The 18,917-nt window shown below is 39.3% G+C and overlaps 1 protein-coding gene across 2 annotated transcripts in view; it reads right to left on the bottom strand.

Moving 5' to 3' along the window:
• The window catches only part of LOC127411916 (adhesion G protein-coupled receptor A1-like), a 234,922-nt gene that overhangs the window by 28,622 nt on the left and 187,383 nt on the right, over window positions 1-18,917 (bottom strand). For both annotated transcript variants that reach the window (XM_051647819.1, XM_051647820.1), the window contains 2 exons: window positions 11,661-11,788; window positions 730-853 (listed from right to left, as the gene is read on the bottom strand). In XM_051647819.1, the coding sequence (XP_051503779.1) occupies window positions 730-853; window positions 11,661-11,788 (252 nt within the window). The remainder of the gene's footprint in view (window positions 1-729; window positions 854-11,660; window positions 11,789-18,917) is intronic.

Below are 18,917 nucleotides of genomic sequence, written 5' to 3'. Positions count from 1 at the left end.
AATCAACTTTAATGTTTGTGCATCTTATAAATAACTTCCATTATATACGTTTGTCTTGTAATGTTAATATATGTTACACGTTTATGTTATGACTGTTAATAAGAAGATATTACTTATATATAACTTTAATTAAAGCAGGTAAAGAACACTTATAATATGATCACATCATCAAACCTTTTGACTGTTTACACTATACAGCACTTATAACATTAACTTTATTAACTTCTGCTGCTTTAACATTGAATGTTGCTTGTGTTATAATAATGCATTATACTCTAAAGTATAACTATGAATAGAGGAAGTCTTATAATGTATTATAACTGTAGTTATAATTATTTATGAGAAGTTATAACTTATTATAAGGTGTATTATGAGACATTATTTACAATGCATTATAAGTATGAGCTTCATATTAAATACTACCAAACAAACAAACAGACAATAAACAGAAATTAAAACATCTCACACTTTTTGACCTCCTGAGCTCGGTGATAAACATTTAATGTTTCAGCCCCTTTTACTGTCTATTTGCTCAAATCAAAACTTCAGTTTCAGGGTCTATTTTGTATTCTATTCGTGGAAAGTGCCATGAGGTCACCAGTAAAACAGAGCAAATAAAACACACACACGGCAAGTAGACACGAATAGGTTATTAGGGGCGGCAGTGAATTGAAAGAGTCAATCTGAGCGTGAGAGATAAAGAAAGAGTGCACTGATGAAAAGACTCACGGCCTGGCAGATGATGGGGTATTTGATTCGGTTGATGCCTCCGGCGAACACGGCAAACGTCAGCGCCGTATGAAAGCAGAAGTTCAGCAGCATGTGCCATCCCTTCCGACTGATCCGGATCGTGCTGTAAAACAGGATAAAGCGCACACACAACATATGGTCAACGTGCAGACACAGTTAAATCAATTAATGTGCATCTGAGTATTAGAAAGATGGAATAAATCTACATTTCAACACAGAACACATGCTGTAGAGTAGTGAGATACATTGAGCCCGTTTACATGCACACCAATATAATTATATTTATTTATCACACATATACATTTGCACATATACAGTGAAATTCTTTTTTTTTTTTTTCACATATCCCAGCTAAGCTGGGGTCAGAGTGCAGGGTCAGCCATGATACAGTGGCCCTGAAGCAGATAGGGTCAAGGGCCTTGCTCAAGGGCCCAACAGTGGCATCTTGGTGGTGCTGGGGCTTGAACCCCCAACCTTCTGATCAGTAACCCAGAGCCTTAACCGCTGAGCCACCACTGCCTCATATTTAAAAAATCTGACGAAGAAATAATCGTGTTATTCTCTGCTTTTGACGTCAAACTGTGAAGAGGCATGCACACAAAATAGCATTATACTGTAATGTCCCATTAATCAACGGGACATTACATTAAAAGTGAATTGCAAATAAAACTAGAAAGGGCTAGAAGAAAGTTGGCAACCCTATGCGCAACATGCATTCCTATTTGACATCCTTTAATTATTTGATTATGCACACTTTGTGTCATGCATACTTGGATAGACAGATAGACAAAAAGACTTTCTGTAGCTCGACTAAAATAGCGCATGTAACGTAATAAGTGTACTTCATACAGGTAAAAATGCTTAAAAATAATCTTTCTCAGAGGGAAAATATCACCCCTTAATAAAAAGTTAAGTTCTGATTCTCTCTCTGAGAGTCTATAAATCATTCGCTCCGTTCAGGCAGGAAGGAATTGAGGTGCCCGTATCACCGGGTCAACAGCTTTAACCTGGCATCCCTCCATTAAATCGTGCCAATGTTCCGTACGGGTGTGTTTGTCTCACACGATGCTCTGATGGACTTTTAAATAGATGCTCATAGCATTTCCATTCACACTCTTCATAAAGTCTGCGATCAGGAGTTAAATGCACTTGCGCTACGATGGAGGCACCTGTCACAACTACTGTATCACATCATCAACAACAGTGGATGTTTCCCTAATTAGTCTACAGCCTAAAAACTGATTAACTGTTTCACTCAGGAAACGACGGCCCTGACTCATTTGACTTATTTAATGAATATATGAAACATCTCATAAGGAAAAGAGAGACACATCTCTAGATAATAAAATCAGGCAAACAGAGAGTCAATGGTTTCCCTGAACACAGAGACTGAATACGCAAACAGCACAATGCACGCAAATAGTGCTTTTTATTTGCGTTAAAGGAATTTTTTGGGGTTCGATATGAGATAAGCTGTGTGGACAGAATCCATAGGAAAACAACTGGAAAAAATGTGTGCATTTCAACTCGTCCTTCAGTTTGTCTAATTAAAATACACATTTACAGTTAAGAACTTACAGTGGAAGTCTATGGGGCAAGACACTGTTTCCAGCAAGTTTTGCTCATTTTAAACTCAAAGGCTTTATTTTAGGCATACATAACCCTGGGGATGTTGTTTTCTTAGCTGATTCCTTAACTAGAATTCCTAAAACTGAAACTAAAATATACAGTAGCAAGAAAAAAGTATGTGAACCCTTTGGAATTAGCTGGTTTTCTGCATTAACCTCAACCAAGACTCTGTTTCAGAAGGAATTTTGGATCATTCTTCCTTACAGAACTGCTTCATTTCAGGCATATTCTTAGGATGTCTGGTGTGAACGGCTCTCCTGAGATCATTCCACAGCATCTCTATTGGGTTAAGGTCTGGGCTCTGACTGGGACACTCCAAAAGGTGGCTTTTCTTTTTTTGAAACCATTCTGTAGTGGGTTTACTTCGATGTTTAGGGTCATTGTATTCTTTCCAAACAATTCAACCTTAGTTTCATCAGTCCACAATGGAGTGTCAAGGTGGTCTTTGGCAATCTTCAGGTGTGCAGAAATGTTTTTTGCTGGAAAATAGCGTCTTCCTCCGTGGTGTCCTGCCATGAACACCATGCCTGTTTAATGTTTTCCGTATAGTAGACTCATGAACAGAGATGTTAACCAGTTCCAATGATTCCTTCAAGAATCATTTTTTTACCTTTTTTACCTCATTGAGCATTCTGCGGTGTGCCCTTTGAGTCATCTTGGCTGGACGGCCACTTCTAGAGAGAGTACCTATAGTGCTAAATCATCTCCATGTATACATAATTTGTACAGATGAATATCTAAGCTCTTTGAGATAACTTTGTAACCCTTTCCAGTTTTATGCAAAGCAACAATTCTTGATCGTAGGTCTTTTTTGTGAGGCATGGTCCACGTCAGCAATCTCAAAATGTCAAAGTAGCTCTAACCCACACCTTCAATTTACTTTCATTAATTGGATGCCAGGTTTGCCAACTCCTGACCCTAATTCACTTTTGCTGACGTTATTAGCCTAGGGGTTCACTTACTTTTTCCAGCCTACACTGTGAATGTTTGAAAGATGTATTAAAAATGTACAAGAACGATACAATAATATGTGTATTATTAGTTAAAACGTACTGTGATTTAAGACAAATTTATGCATAAATGCAGGCAATTCTAAAGGGTTCACATACTTTTTCTTGCCACTGTATAAACACGAAATAGAAAGCGTGCATGAAACTAAACTGAACCTAATAAAACCACTTCTGAAAAAAATTACAAATAAAAAAATTGCCGCTGACAGATGATGAATGTTCCTTGTCATTCTGTGTTCTGTGTATTTTGTTTATAAAATTAAAAAAACATGTTTATAATAATGCACTTGCAATCGGAAATATCCGAATAAACATTAAAATACATTAGTGCATCTCATAAAACCTGTTAAGAACATGTCTGGGTCATATTTCACACCAAAACCAAAAGAAATAAATTACATTTTGCATAAAGAAAACAAAGCCTATTTCCAGAACCATTAAAAGTTTTTGCACTGTGACATTATTTTCATGACAATTAGGCACATTTACACTAAAACTCTCATTATCCATGACATGTTTTTGTGAGATTCACCCACACACTGTTGTATGAATTAACCTGATGCTGCTCGATACAGCTAAATGCATATTGAACCTTGAGCATTATTTTAGGGATATTTTCAAACATAAAACAATTTTAATTGAGTTTTAGTTCTTAGAAGAAAAAAAACACAATAGAGAACTGAACTTCAGTAATTAGTTAAAGACGAGGGCATTTTTTCAATATATTTTTGCAGGGCACAATAGATCTAAATGAGTCAGACACACGACTCTCGGTGAGGTACGCATGACTCACAGTCAACAGCACAACATGAAAAACCTTCCACAGAAAATCACACTGCAAACTGAGATGAAAGCTGAGCAACACAAGTGTGACGTGATGAGAATCTGACAGACTCTCTTGTGACTCATCTATGTCTTTATGATGGAAGATCAATAGAGATCAACTATTTCAAGTGTGTGTGTGTGTTTTACTAAAGAGGGTAAATCAACAATCATTATGATTGTGATGGATCAGTCAGCCCAAAACCTTCACAAGTACATTTAAACTAAAGTTAAAGAGCTGCAAAATACACTCAAAACTATAGACAACATGAAAACAAGTGCACAGCAGGATTTTTATTGTAGACAATTTTAAATTTTAAATAAACAAGAATAGAATGTAATTTGTCATCATGTGATTTATGTGCAAGGTTGGGAGTGTTACTTTTAAAATGTATTCCACTACAGATTACAGAACACATGTTGTGAAATGTAATTTGTTATGTATTCTGTTGGATTACTCAAGGTCAGTAGCGTAATATAAATGCTTTGGATTACTTCTTCAGCACTGGCAGATTTTTAGGGCAGTGTGGAGACCCTATTGTTCTTCTAAGGATAATAATAATAATGCCCTTGAAAATGTGCATGTAAGACGGCCTATTTAGCATCCCCATTTACACCTACAATCACCAAAATTAGTACATATAAAGTTCTCATCAAGCCAGGCAACTTTCATAATTAGAGTCATTAGGTCTGCCCAACAGGAAGTAGGCCATTTTCATTTTTTTTTTAATATTGCAGGTTCTGAACTTTTAAATACTCCTTGCGAACAGATTTTGATATATCGAACAGTGTTGCCATGGCGAGACATGTTTCTCATATCGTCTGTGTGCAATGTGTGATTTACAACCACAATATGCACTTATATATAAAAATACATGCTCTGAAAAATCCTAAATATCTTATGCAGTGTTGCTTCTCAAGTACATTTATTTTATTTATTTTTTTTAATTTTCTCCCAATTTGGAATGCCCAATTCCCAATATGCTTTAAGTACTCGTGGTGGCGTAGTGACTCGCCTCATTCCGGGTGGCAGACAACGAATCCCAGCTGCCTCTGCATTTGAGACCGTCAGCCCGCACATCTTATCACGTGACTTGTTGAGCACGTTACCACGGAGACGTAGCGCGTGTGGAGGCTTCACGGCATCCACCGTGGTATCCACGCACAACTCACCACGCACCCCACCGAGAGCGAACCACATTAAAGTGATCATGAGGAGGATATTTTTTATATCAAAGGTCTTACTAAAGGAAAAAAAAAAAGATCTAACATGGATTTTCTTGATAGAATTCATTATAAAATATATTTGCGACTGGTAACAGGTGCATCTAATGGCTAGAAATACCATTTTACCTTGACATAATGCTAAATGTTCACATGGAAATTTACACAAGGAACTATTTCTGATGCTCCAAACTTACTTCAAAACCCCACAGAGTGTGCACAACAACATCTTCCGATCGTTTGTGGATCTATTCTTTAAAAATCTTTTATTTGTAACTTTCTATATGATGCTACAGGCTACACTGGTTAGTATTTCTCATACAGTAGAAGCATCCTTTATTCTTTTAAAAATACCCAAACCTCATAAAAATTGACAAACCATATAGCCTTGTAATCATGTATTTATTGGATTATATTTAATTTCAGAGCGTTTCTAACTCTTTTTTGTTGCTATGGCGACAGATCCACCTTTTCACTCACAACAGTGTAAAAGCGCCCTCTGTCTGCTCGTATGAATGTAACACCTCATAAGAAAGTGTTTCACCGCTGTTCAAATGCTCCTCAGATTGCTTCATTTAAAAATGAATTGAAACATTCATAAAGGTTTTCCAACTGAATAGACTAAACATTAATGAAACAAATGACAATAAAATGCAGAGTAATCTAGTCAGTTACCAAAATACATTTTGAAAGTAACAGTATTCTAATTACCAATGATTTAAATTGTAACTGTAGTGGAATACAGTTATTCATATTATGTATTTTAAATATGTAACGCTGTTATGTGTATTCCGTTACTCTCCAAACCTGATTATGTGTCTGTGAAAAGACATCACACTTACAGATGTTGATATAATTTGTGATGTGAGTAAATAGAGATGGGCGATAACACTTATTTTCTTTTCAATCCAATACCAAGTACTATCAAAGCTAATATCGCTGATATACTGTAGAAACTGTATATTGACACCTCTATTAAATAGATTTTTTTTTTTTTAATTGATGGGTAATTTTAGCCTTTTAACATTATATTTAAAAGCAATATAAATACATATTTAAATGTATAGGCCTAAACTGCAAATTATCAGATATCTTTTTTTTTGTTTTGTTTATAATTCATTATCAACAAGCAGACATTTAAGTGCTGTGACTGAGCACTGTCTGTGACTGCTTGCATCTTTCAGCATTTCAGCACGTTAAGATGAGCGGAAGGAGAAACAGATTAAATCATACGCAACTATTTTACTCTGAACCTTATTTAACCTTGTGCGACCCCGCGGCCTCATGCGAGGACTCGCTATTTTGGCTTCCCTATATGCAACACATAATTTAAATGAATAAAAACCGACTGAACACTGTTCATAAGACTCTACTCATTTAAGGGTTAAACTTCTGCCCACGAGTCACGTGACACAGCAACATGCTGATGATTTCCTTGAAGCACTCCTGTGGATGTAGCGCCAACAAAAGTGCCTGTGGTAAACGTGTTTGGTTGTAAAGAGTAGCGTCTCTAGTTTAGTTTGATATGCCGCTTTAAAAAATCTGTTCACATTTTGCACGTCAGCACGCTGATAAACATGATCAAATCAAATCACTTTTATTGTCACACAACCATATACACTAGTGCAACAGTGGGTGAAAGTCTTGGGTGCAGTTCCGAGCAACATAGCAGTCATGACAGTGATGAGACATATACCAATTTACAATAAACATCAGATTTACACATCACAATTTACATATCTAATATACACATAATTACACACAACACAATATACAAATAATAACATTGGGGGCAGTGGTGGCTCAGCGGTTAAGGCTCTGTGTTACTGATTAGAAGGTCAGGGGTTCAAGCCCCAGCACCACCAAGATGCCACTGTTGGGCCCTTGACCCTATCTGCTCCAAGGGCACTGTGTCATGGCTGACCCTGCACTCTGACCCCAGCTTAGCTGGGATATGTAAAAAAAAAAAAAAAAAAAAGAATTTCACTGTATATGTGCAAATATGTGATAAATAAATATAATTATTATAAAAAAAATTACATACATGTACAGTATACAAAACACACAATATAGAATAAAATATACAGTATGTTGTATTGTACTGTATTGACATTCAGGCTGTCGGTTGATAGTCAGTTGCCAGTGTGTCGTTAAGAGAGAATATAATTTATGACAGTCCAGTGTGAGATAATAAGATTAATGAAGTGCAGTGCTGATGTATATTGATCGTGAGAGATCAAGAGTTCAGAAGTCTGATTGCTTGGGGGAAGAAGCTTCATGAATTCGGCTGGTGCAAGTCCTGATGCTGCGATACCGCCTACCTGATGGTAGCAGCGAGAACAACCCATGGCTCGGGTGGCTGGAGTCTCTGATGATCCTCCGAGCTTTTTTCACAAACCGCCTGGTATATATGTCCTGGAGGGAGGGAAGCTCACCTCCGATGATGTGTCTGGCAGTTCGCATCACCTTTTGCAGGGCTTTGCGGTTGTGGGTGGTGCTATTGCCGTACCAGGCAGAGAGGCAGCCAGTCAGGATGCTCACTACAGTGCTGGTGTAGAACCGTGTGAGGATGTGGCGGTTTATTCCAAACTTCCTCAGCCATCTCAGGAAGAAGAGGCGCTGATGAGCCTTCTTCACAACGACTTCAGTGTGGATGGACCATGTGAGTTCCTCAGTGATGTGGACACCAAGGAACTTGAAGCTGCTGACTCTCTCCACTGGTGCTCCATTGATGGTGATGGGGCTGTGTTCTCTGTCTTTTCTCCTGAAGTCCACCACAAGCTCCTTTGTCTTGCTGATGTTGAGGGAGAGGTTGTGCTCCTGACACCAGCGTGTCAGAGTGTGCAACTCCTCTCTGTAGGCTGTTTCATCATTGTCAGTGATCAGACCTACCACCGTCGTATCATCAGCAAACTTAATGATGGCATTGGAGTTATGTGTTGCCACACAGTCATGTGTGTACAGGGAATACAGGAGTGGGCTGAGAACACCAGTGTTGAGGGTCAGTGATGAGGAGATGTTGCTGCCCATTCTAACCACCTGGCGTCTGCTTGACAGGAAGTCCAGGATCCAGCTGCACAGCGAGCTCGGAGTTTCACATAAAGCTTGGAGGGCACTATGGTGTTGAATGCTGAGCTGTAGTCTACAAACAGCATTCTCACATAAGTGTTCCTTTTTTCCAGGTTGGAGAGAGCAGTGTGTATTGTAGATGCAAGGGCATCATCAGTGGAGCGGTTGTTGCGGTAAGCAAACTGCAATGGGTCTAGTGAGGGAGGCAGCACAGAGCAGATGTAATCTCTGATTAGTCTCTCAAAGCATTTGCTGATGATGGGGGTCAGAGCAACAGGATGCCAGTCATTTAAGCAGGTGATTTTGGATTGCTTTGGTACAGGCACAATGGTGGACATTTTAAAGCATGTGGGGACCACAGACATGGAGAGGGAAAGGTTGAAAATGTCCGTAAAAACACCAGCCAGTTGGTTCGTGCATGCTCTGATGACTCGGCCCGGAATGCTGTCTGGACCAGTGCTTTACTGATATTCACCCGTCGGAAGGATCGGGTTACATCCGCTACAGAGATGGAGAGTGAACTAACCTCTGCAGCTTCGGCCGCGAGAGCTCTCTCCGCGAGGGCGGTGTTATTTCCCTCGAAACGAGCATAAAAAATATTTAGCTCATCCGGGAGAGAGGCAGCGGTGTTCACGGCGGAGTTTTTATTCCCTTTAAAGTCCGTGATGATATTAATTCCCTGCCACATGCTTCTAGAGTTGGTGGTGTTAAACTGTCCTTCAATCTTGTCCCTGTACTGGTGTTTGGCTGCTCTGATAGTTTTACAGAGGGCATAACTGGCTTGTTTATGCTCCTCCGCGTTCCCGGAATTAAAAGCGGAGGTCCACACATCAAGTGCAGTGTGAACATCACTACATATCCATGGCTTCTGTTGGGGTAGATCTATATTGTTTTGGTCGGAACAACATCCTCTACGCACTTTCTGATGAAACACATTACGCTATCAGCGTAAAGCTCGATGTTGTCATCAGAGGCAGACCGGAACATCTCCCTGTCCATGTGATCAAAACAGTCTTGTAGCGTAGAGTTTGATTGGTCTGACCAGCACTGGATCGTTTGAGGATGGGTGCTTCCTGTTTCAGTTTCTGCCTGTAAGCGGGCAGAAGCAGAATGGAAGAGTGATCCGATTTGCCAAATGGTGGGCGGGGGAGGGATTTGTAGCCATCCCGGAAGGGAGAGCAGCAATAGTCCAAAACCCGGTCCCCTCGTGTGTTAAACTGATGTGTTGGTGGTATTTTGGTGCAATTGATTTAAAATTGGCTTTGTTAAAGTACCCAGTCACAATGAATGCGGCCTCAGGGTGTGCGGTTTCCTGCTTGCTTATACTCCCATACAGTTCCTTGAGTGCCCGGTCTGTGTCGGCTTGTGGCGGCATGTACACAGCAGTGATAATGACCGCTGTGAATTCCCTCGGTAGCCAGAATGGTCGACACAGAAGCATGAGAAATTCCAGATCAGGAGAGCAGAAAGACTTGATAGAATGTACGTTCCTCTGATCACACCAGGATTTGTTAATCATTAAACATATAACACCACCTCTGCTTTTACCTGAGAGGTCTTTCGCTCTGTCCGCTCGGTGCACAGAGAACCCTGTGGGTTCGATGGCTAAGTCTGGAATCTCCGCAAACATCCAAGTTTCCGTAAGGCAGATAATGCAGCAGTCCCTCATCTCTCGTTGGAAAGAGATCCGCGCTTTCAGCTCGCAGAGCTCGTTATCTAGAGACTGAACATTTGCCAGTAAAATACTGGGTAGCGGAGGTCGATTTGCACGACGTCTTACTCTGATGAGAACGCCAGCTCTATTTCCCCTTTAACTTCTGCGTTTCCATGGCCGGGCTGCCCAGACAAAGGGCTCCGCTGGCGTGTTTGTAAACAGCGGGTCAGCATTGAGGAATTTAAAGTCCAGTTTTTGGTGTGCTATTGCAGAACCAATGTCCAAAAGTGTTTGTCTATCGTAGACAATAAAGCAGACAACATCCAAGACAAAAAAACAAAGAACTGTAAACAAAACAATCAGAAAACTGCAGTGTTGTGTCGGAGCTCGCAACGCAGCAGCCATACTCGGTGCCATCTTGAGTCGTGTGATGTCCACATATGTGGATTTTGAGACAATATTCCCACAAAAGTATGACAATGATAATCAGTACATAGATTCAGAATTTATAATGTATCATTTTATTTTAACATGATTGACAGTGATTGGATGATGCTGGACATTACTTTGAATCTGAATTAATTATGCTAATTTATGATGTAATGTCTGTAACATGAATAATCAACACTCCTGGAAACATCATAAACAATTTGATAAAAAAATCTGACTTTCTAAAGCTTAATATTATTTAAAAGTCCACAACGTAGTCCCACTGTCCACATATGAGGACATACATTTTTAGGAAAACTATTTGCTCTAGAATTATTTATTTTTTTGCATGTTTATTAAGTGCTACTAGTTGCAAATCAAAAAGGGAAATTGAAAATGCACACGGCAGTCACGCGGGGGTCTCAGGAGGTTAAGATCGATCTGCCCATGCCTACAAGTTAATTTAATAACTGTGCTGAAAATGTGAACAGAAGCAAAGCGTGTGAAGACAAAGTGCAAAGTTCTGCTGCAAGTATTGATTTTTTACATGTTTTTAAAAACTCTTCTATATATATAATGTTTATAGAATATATGTTATTCTTATTGCACTCTAATCTGTCTTGGATAGTATTTTTCTGAGGCAGCTGAAACTCTGTAATGTAGCACATTTTCATACCACTGTCTCCTTAAGATGAATCGCTTGTTGTTTTATTCCTCTTTTGTAAGTTGCTTTGGATAAAAGCTTCTACCAAATGAATAAATATAAGTGTAAATGTAAATGTAAATGGCCACGTTCACACTAATATATTACACATTTGAAAACACATACATTTTGCAGCTCTCATCTACACTAAAACGGCACTGAAAATGAAGACTTACGAAAACGCTCTCCATAAATGCATGCTTTGGAAAACAAAGGCGTAAAAAAATGAAACTCAAATATACAAAACACGGAACAGAATGCGTGCATTTACAAAAATTAACTACTGCCAAAATATAAGATTGCAAACGCATTTGAAAACGCTAACTTTGGTAAAGCCATATGGTGGATCTCTCTCTCATAGGTGCCCTACCTGTGGTGCACTATGTAGGTGATGATGGAGGCAAACAGGCAGAGCAGCATGACGGCTGTGCAGGCATACACCACCGGGTGCAGGAACTCGCCCGGATACGGAGGAAACGACAACACCTTCTTCAGATCCTGAGAAACACACAGACAGAGAGAGAGAGAATCAGATTTCAACAGTTTGAAGAAGGCATTTGTAGTGAGAAGTATAGGATACGTTAAATGTACTATTATCTAACATAAGATTATCATGATTAACATGAAAAGTAACAATGTCTGTTATTTCCCACGTACATAATGTTCTCAGGGTTATCCATACATTTGTGTACACCTAGGAAGTGACATTATAGAACATTTATAAAAAAATATATAAGTTTATCAGAACCTACAAACAATCTAGCCAGTTAACTTTAAGTGCAGGACTTCACATCCAGTGAAGCATTTAGAGAACTCTTCTGCACCAGTTTTTTTAATCCCCTTTTCTCACAATTTGGAATGCCCAATTCCCAGTACTTAGTAGGTCCTCATAGTGGCACGGTTACTCACCTCATTCCAAGTGGCGGAGGACAAGTCTCAGTTGCCTCTGCTTTTGAGACCGTCAATCCGCGCATCTTATCACGTGACTCGTTGTGCATGACACCGTGGAGACTCACAGCATGTGGAGGCTCATGCTACTCTCCACGATCCACACACAACTTACTACACGCCCCATTGAGAGCGAGAACCACTAATCACGACCACGAGGAGGTTACCCCATGTGACTCTACCCTCCCTAGCAACCAGGCCAATTTGGTTGCTTAGGAGACCTGGCTGGAGTCACTCAGCACGCCCTGGATTCAAACTCGCAACTCCAGGTGTGACAGTCAGCGTCAATACTCGCTGAGCTACTTAGGCCCCCGGTATTAACACACTTTATTTTTTTGGAGATTAAGCTTTATGCATTCTAAAAGACAAAAGACATTCTAGCATGTGTGTGCCAGATTCAAATAAAAGGATAAAATAATGACTTTGCCTATTGCCTAAAAAAAAAAAAAAAAAAAAAAAAAAAAAAACGATTTTTCTACTTTTCATAGTTACACTTCTGCTGGAGTTTCTGTATTACAGGTCTCCAGTTTACTATTGATATTTAATATTAAAGCACTGCTAATATTGTTTCTCCTATATGAATAATTGTGTTTTAACTGATCTGTAAGTTACTCTGGATAATGGCATTTGCTAAAAGATTAAGGGCTCTATTTTCGTGAGTGAGCAAAGTGCAGTGGTACTCGCTACGAAGTGTGCAACGTCTTATCCAATTTTCGTAAGAGTGCTAATGCGAAGTGCAATTTACCACTTGCAAGTAGGCGTGGGTGAGAGTGTTTGGCCATGCCCATTGACTTTGCGCTTATGAGTTAAGGCATTGTGCTGCGCTTAGCGCATGCACACTTAAAATAAGGCCCCAAATGCAATATGTAATTTAATATATTCAGTCTAGCAGTTATTGAACACAAGACATACTTGAACTCACGGGGTCTTAAAATAAAGGTTACAGTGAACAACCAGAGATGCCAGCAAACAGTAGAATTAAAAAGCAGAGCGAGAGAGGTTTGAAATGGTTATTGAGGCTGAGTGGGAGAAATGCAAGAGTAAGACTTGTAAATATTCATCCTCATTAACAAGGCGAGGGATTACACACACACACACACACACACACACAAATATAAAATCCTTTGGTTGCCAACATTTGATCCTCTTATGAAACAGTCGGATATGAAAAGTTCTCAAAAGCATCTAAACTAACACTGAGACACACATCACAACACTGATAACACACAAACACTGTCACAAACACACACCACAGGTGACACAGACACCAATACTGATAAACCATAAAATGATCACTTATGAAATCAAATGAGTAAAAACAACACTATTCCCACAAAGACAACATACCCTGATTATTAATAATATTACCCAAGGCTGTGAATATTCTATAAATGATTATGTTCTTAGTAACCAAAAGTAAAAATGCGATGTTCATATTGTTTACATAATATAACACTGCCTGATCATATTCACAAGATGAGCACATATAAAACTCTGGATTTTGAGTCGGCGGCATGTCAATTAAAGTGTGAGCTAACTGGTTTTGGCTTTTCTTTTCATTTTGTTGTCGTAGTAGAAAACGGTTCCTGCATCCTGGAAAAAAGGAAGGCATATGAATTTACTTTCAATCTGACCAAATTCACTCTAACACACACAATGGGCTCTATTTTCACGAGTGTGCAAAGCGCAGTGCTACATGCTTCGACCGTGCGCAACGTCTTATCCCATTTTCATGAGAGCACTAATTAAAAGTGAAATTTTCATGCCAGTGCAAAGCGCAAGTGGGCGTGGGTGGGAGTGATTGCGCTGCTGTGGGTGTATGCACACAAACTGTGGGTGTATATTATGTAAATGAAGAGAATTTTCTAGAGATATAGGTCATTGCACTAAGACGTTTCAATACCACGTCTTATCTCAACACAAAGTCCAAATTCAGTTCCTGCATTTGCAGTTTGGAGATTTCACCAGCAGGTGATCATAAAGTTCATGTCCAAATTCTGAAAATATAGTGGAACATTAAATTAAGTTCCTGAGCACTGTTATAGCTGTTTTAACTAAATTAATAAAATAAATAAAATGATGAGATTGTGTTCAACTATCTAAATGTGATGGCTTATTTTTCAATGATTATTATTATGTTTATACAGTTCTGTCTATACAGTGAAAAATTTCTGATTTCTTCTGTTTTTGTCTGTATCTCATACTAAATTGTTTCAAAAATGGCTATGGTTACTAAATGGTTACTAAATCCCCAAATCTATGAAACTGCATTCATAATAGGGTTCAGCTGGACTAGACACACCCAGACCTGATTAATGCCAGTCCTGTTCAATCAAATCAACACCTAAATAGAAATTTTTCAGCAGCATGAAGTTGGCTAAAAGGTCTCACCCAGTGGCACACAATGCCAAGGTCAAAAGAAATTCCAGAAATGTTGAGGAAAAAGGTGATTGAAATACATCAGTCTGGGAAGGGTTACAAAGCTATTTCAAAGGCTCTGGGACTCCAAAGAACCACAGTGAGAGCCATTATCTCCAAATGGAGAAAACTTGGCACAGTAGTGAACATTCCCAGAAGTGGCCGACCTTCCAAAATTCTTCCAAGAGTGTAACCGGACTACTCAACCCACTCTGAGCGGCGTCTCCGGCATGAGAGGCGGGTGCTTTAACGAGGAGGCTAAAGGCTACAGCCTCTACCGTCAGTCGCTAGTGCGCCTCTCGAGGCTAGGGGAGTGAGGTTTACATACACTGCACAGCTACCTACCAGCTGGCTCCCATTACAAGAACACAGCGACGACTCATCCAGGAAGTCACAAAAAAAGCCAAGGACAACATCCAAGGAACTGCAGGCCTCTCTCATATCAATAAAGGTCACTGTTCATGACTCCACTATCAGAAAGACACTAGCCAAAAATGGCATCTATGGAAGAATGGCGAGGCGAAAACCACTGCTAACCCAGAAGAACATTAAGGCTCATCTGAAATTTGGAAAAATGTTCTGTGGACAGATGAGTCGAAAGTGGAACTGTTTGGAAGACAGGGGTCCCGTTACATCTGGCGTGAATCAAACAAAGAATTCCACAAAAAGAACATCATGCCTACGGTCAAGCATGGTGGTGGTAGTGTGATGGTGTGCGGATGCTTTGCTGCTTCAGGGCCAGAGCGACTTGCAATAACTGAGGGAAACAATAACTCTGCTCTCTACCAGAAAATCCTAAAGGAGAACATCCGATCATCAGCCCGTGAGTTGAAACTCAAGCTCAACTTAGACAATGATCCAAAGCGTAGGAGTAAGTCCGCCTCTGAATGGTTCAAAAGAAGCAAAATTAAAGTTTTGGAGTGGCCTAGTCAAAGTCCTGATTTGAACCCGATTGAGATGCTGTGACAGCACCTTAAACAGGCAGTTCATGCTCGAAAACTCTCCAATGTGGCTGAACTAAAGCAGTTCGGCAAAGAAGAGTGGGCCAAAATTCCCCCACAGCGCTGTGAAAGACTGATCTCCAGTTATCGGAAGCGTTTGGTTGCAGTTGTTGCTGCTAAAGTTGGCATAACCAGCTATTAAATTAAGGGGGCAGATAGTTTTTCACATAGGTGATATAGGTGTTGGATAACGTTTTTGCTTCAATAAAAAAAAAAAAAAAAAAAATATATATATATATATATATATATATATATATATATATTTGAAAACTGTATTTTGTGTTTACTCAGGTTGCCTTTGTTTTATGTTATATATCGTTTGAAGATCCAAAACAATTTAATATGAAAAATACACAAAAAGAGAAGAAATCTGGAATGGGGCAAATACTTTCTCACAACACTGTATTTACAATTGTATTTATGATCTATTTTTTATTGGCATTTTTCCACCTGTTGTCATAGAGTGATTTTTAAGTCACTGCAAAAGGAAAATCAATTTTTTATTTTTCTCTCTTCAAATATTTTTTTTTCTCTCAAATTTTTTTCTCCTCAAGAGGCAACACATGAGAATTATTTAAATGTTTTGCTTGCTAGCTAACAATTAGCATGCAGTACCAACCTCAGCCACCAGGTGCCACTATCAGTATGCATGAAATCTTATGCTTACAAGGTGACAGATGACATCTGTGTTACATGATCTGTTTATTGCTATTGTTGTATAATACATCAGGAATGTTTTGCATATCTTAATCAAGGAAAGAAACATATATAATGTTTGAGAGTCTACTAATACATGAGATCCCAAAACTAAATGAATATACCACAGGTTACTATGTTTCATATGGCAATCGTTGTCAAGTGTGACAACGGGAGTTATTTCTGGTTGTTTGATGACATTAACCACCAGGAATATCGATGCTGCTATTGATATTGTGCATTTTCAATTTGTTAGCCCATGTAAACATGCACTAGACAGACGTCTTTGACCGTTGCGACACCTCTCGCTCTGTTTTCATTGCTGTGCATAAAGGGATGACTCGTGGTAGCGTTGCCCAAATGAGTCACAGTGGCGAAGTGGCGATTTTGTCCTTTCGTTAAAGTTTGTTAAAGTGCATGAGCACATAAACCTGCATCGGTCGCTCATCTCATCTCAGCCAGTCCTGGGAAAAGAAGGCGAAGGCAAGCAAAAGAGAAAGAGAGAAGCGACAGGAGCGTTCTAGCGGCTGGTAGGGGTCTCCTCCGCCCCTGGCAGCGGCCCTGACCTCTCCAGGTGGTCGGCTAGGAGCCCCTCCTCCCCTTGCGGTTGGCGGCCGTTCCTCCACTCTCAGGTGGCCGGGCTCCTCCATCCCCCGGTGGATGGCCGCAGCTGCTCCGTTGGGGTGGATGGTAGTGGCGAGGACTCTACTACGGTGCATCCCTCCTCCTTCATGGGTTGCGGCACCAATGTAACGAAGTTCAAAGGAAAGGAGGAGGCGAGAACCGGCTTGACAATATAAATAATAATTTAATAATAAACTTAAACAAAAAGACAAACACAAACACATCTCTCTCTCTCTGGAACTGCCGCCTCCGGTCGCCTTTATCCCTCTCAAGGGCTTGATTAGCCTGATTAGGGGCCGTGTGTGCAGTATCACGACCCGGCCCCGCCCTCCTCCCTGCCACATGCACACAGAACAGAATTAAAATGACGGACATCAGTACGGAACTACTCATAGACCTATCTTAATATTAATAGATCATCTGGTTAGAGATCCATCATGTCATACTAAATTACAATTGCGATTTCCAAACTCATACGCCACAACTTCCCTCGAGGATTAGAAGGCTGTAAAACTGCACTTATCTAAAAACGCTTTTCTAAAATAAAGTTTAAACAGTAAGTTCCACTGGTGTATGATTTGTTCTATGTAACAATATACTGAGTAATGAATAAAATCCCACACATCAAACATGTCCAGTCAACATTCTGTCTTCTTCCAACAAAATTCCAGCATAAAGAGAAAATCAATCGGCCAAAACACAATGTTCTGGTTTTGAATAAGGACAAATGATTGAAGAATTACACATGCCAATCTGGCACTCATTTTAAAAATATCTAGTGTTTTCACTCAATTTGAACAGAAGACGTATTCATAAAGGGCCTATTCTTGATTCAACTGCAATGGAAACTAAATATAAAACTTTAGAGAGAGAGATCACAAGTCAGTTTGATGAATATCAGTCAAAACTTCATTAAATGAGAAATTCTTGAACACACAATATTCCGATAGGTAATAAGAAAATATGTAAATGACTTAAATTAATTTGCAGTCTATCTCAGGAGACACATCGCAGAGCATCAATTAACAGTGTGAAGTTAAACTGTGGCGTTCAGTCTCAGAGGAACTGGACTGTAAAATAAACAGAATAAAGAGAGTATTAAACTGATTAAATCTGAGAGATCGACAACTGACCTGAAACGACCCGCCATGCATTCACTGACTGTTCATATGAGGAGATGTGACCTCATGTGTGCTAAGAAGAGTCTGAAGAGTATTACGCTATAAACTAAATGGCATAATCTCAACCAGTTGACACATAAAACAGCAAAATAAATATTTGACCCAAGTTGAGAGCTTCAGCTAACGGTCTGAATTAAATGCAACAAAGGAAATTAAATCATTTATATTGATCTACTCCATACTAGCAAATAAAGTAATACTACTTAACTGGAAAGACAGAACTAAAACATCCATAACCCACTGGCTCAATCTACTATCAGAAACATCAACTCTAGAGAAATCAATTGCCACACTTAAAAAAGAAATAAAACAGTCACCTATGAGGACTCCTGGGGCCCTTTTCTGAAGTTCCTTGACAGCTGAATCCCAAGCTTTAAAATTTCTAATTTCTTTATAATGTGACAAAATAAAAAGAATAATGTGATTTTTATACTGTAGTCCGATTTACAAAAAAATGACTCCTACAGTATGTGCTAGTTCTTTTAAAATGTAGTCTGATTCATGCACAAATGACTCGTATGGGTCAGTTCTTTTAATAAGAATTTAATTTCATGCACAAATGACTCATGAGCCAGTTCTATTAAAATGTAGTCTGATTCACAAACAAATGACTCATATGAGTCAGTTCTTTTAATAAGTAGTCAAATGAATGCACAAATGACTCATATGAGACAGTTCTATCAAAATGTAGTCTGATTCACGCACAAATGACTCGTATGGGTCAGTTCTTTTAATAAAAATTTAATGTATAAGTGACTC

The sequence above is a fragment of the Myxocyprinus asiaticus genome, chromosome 21 (genome assembly GCF_019703515.2).
Source record: "Myxocyprinus asiaticus isolate MX2 ecotype Aquarium Trade chromosome 21, UBuf_Myxa_2, whole genome shotgun sequence".
Lineage (NCBI taxonomy): Eukaryota > Metazoa > Chordata > Actinopteri > Cypriniformes > Catostomidae > Myxocyprinus > Myxocyprinus asiaticus.
This window is presented reverse-complemented; position numbering and strand designations above follow the sequence as displayed.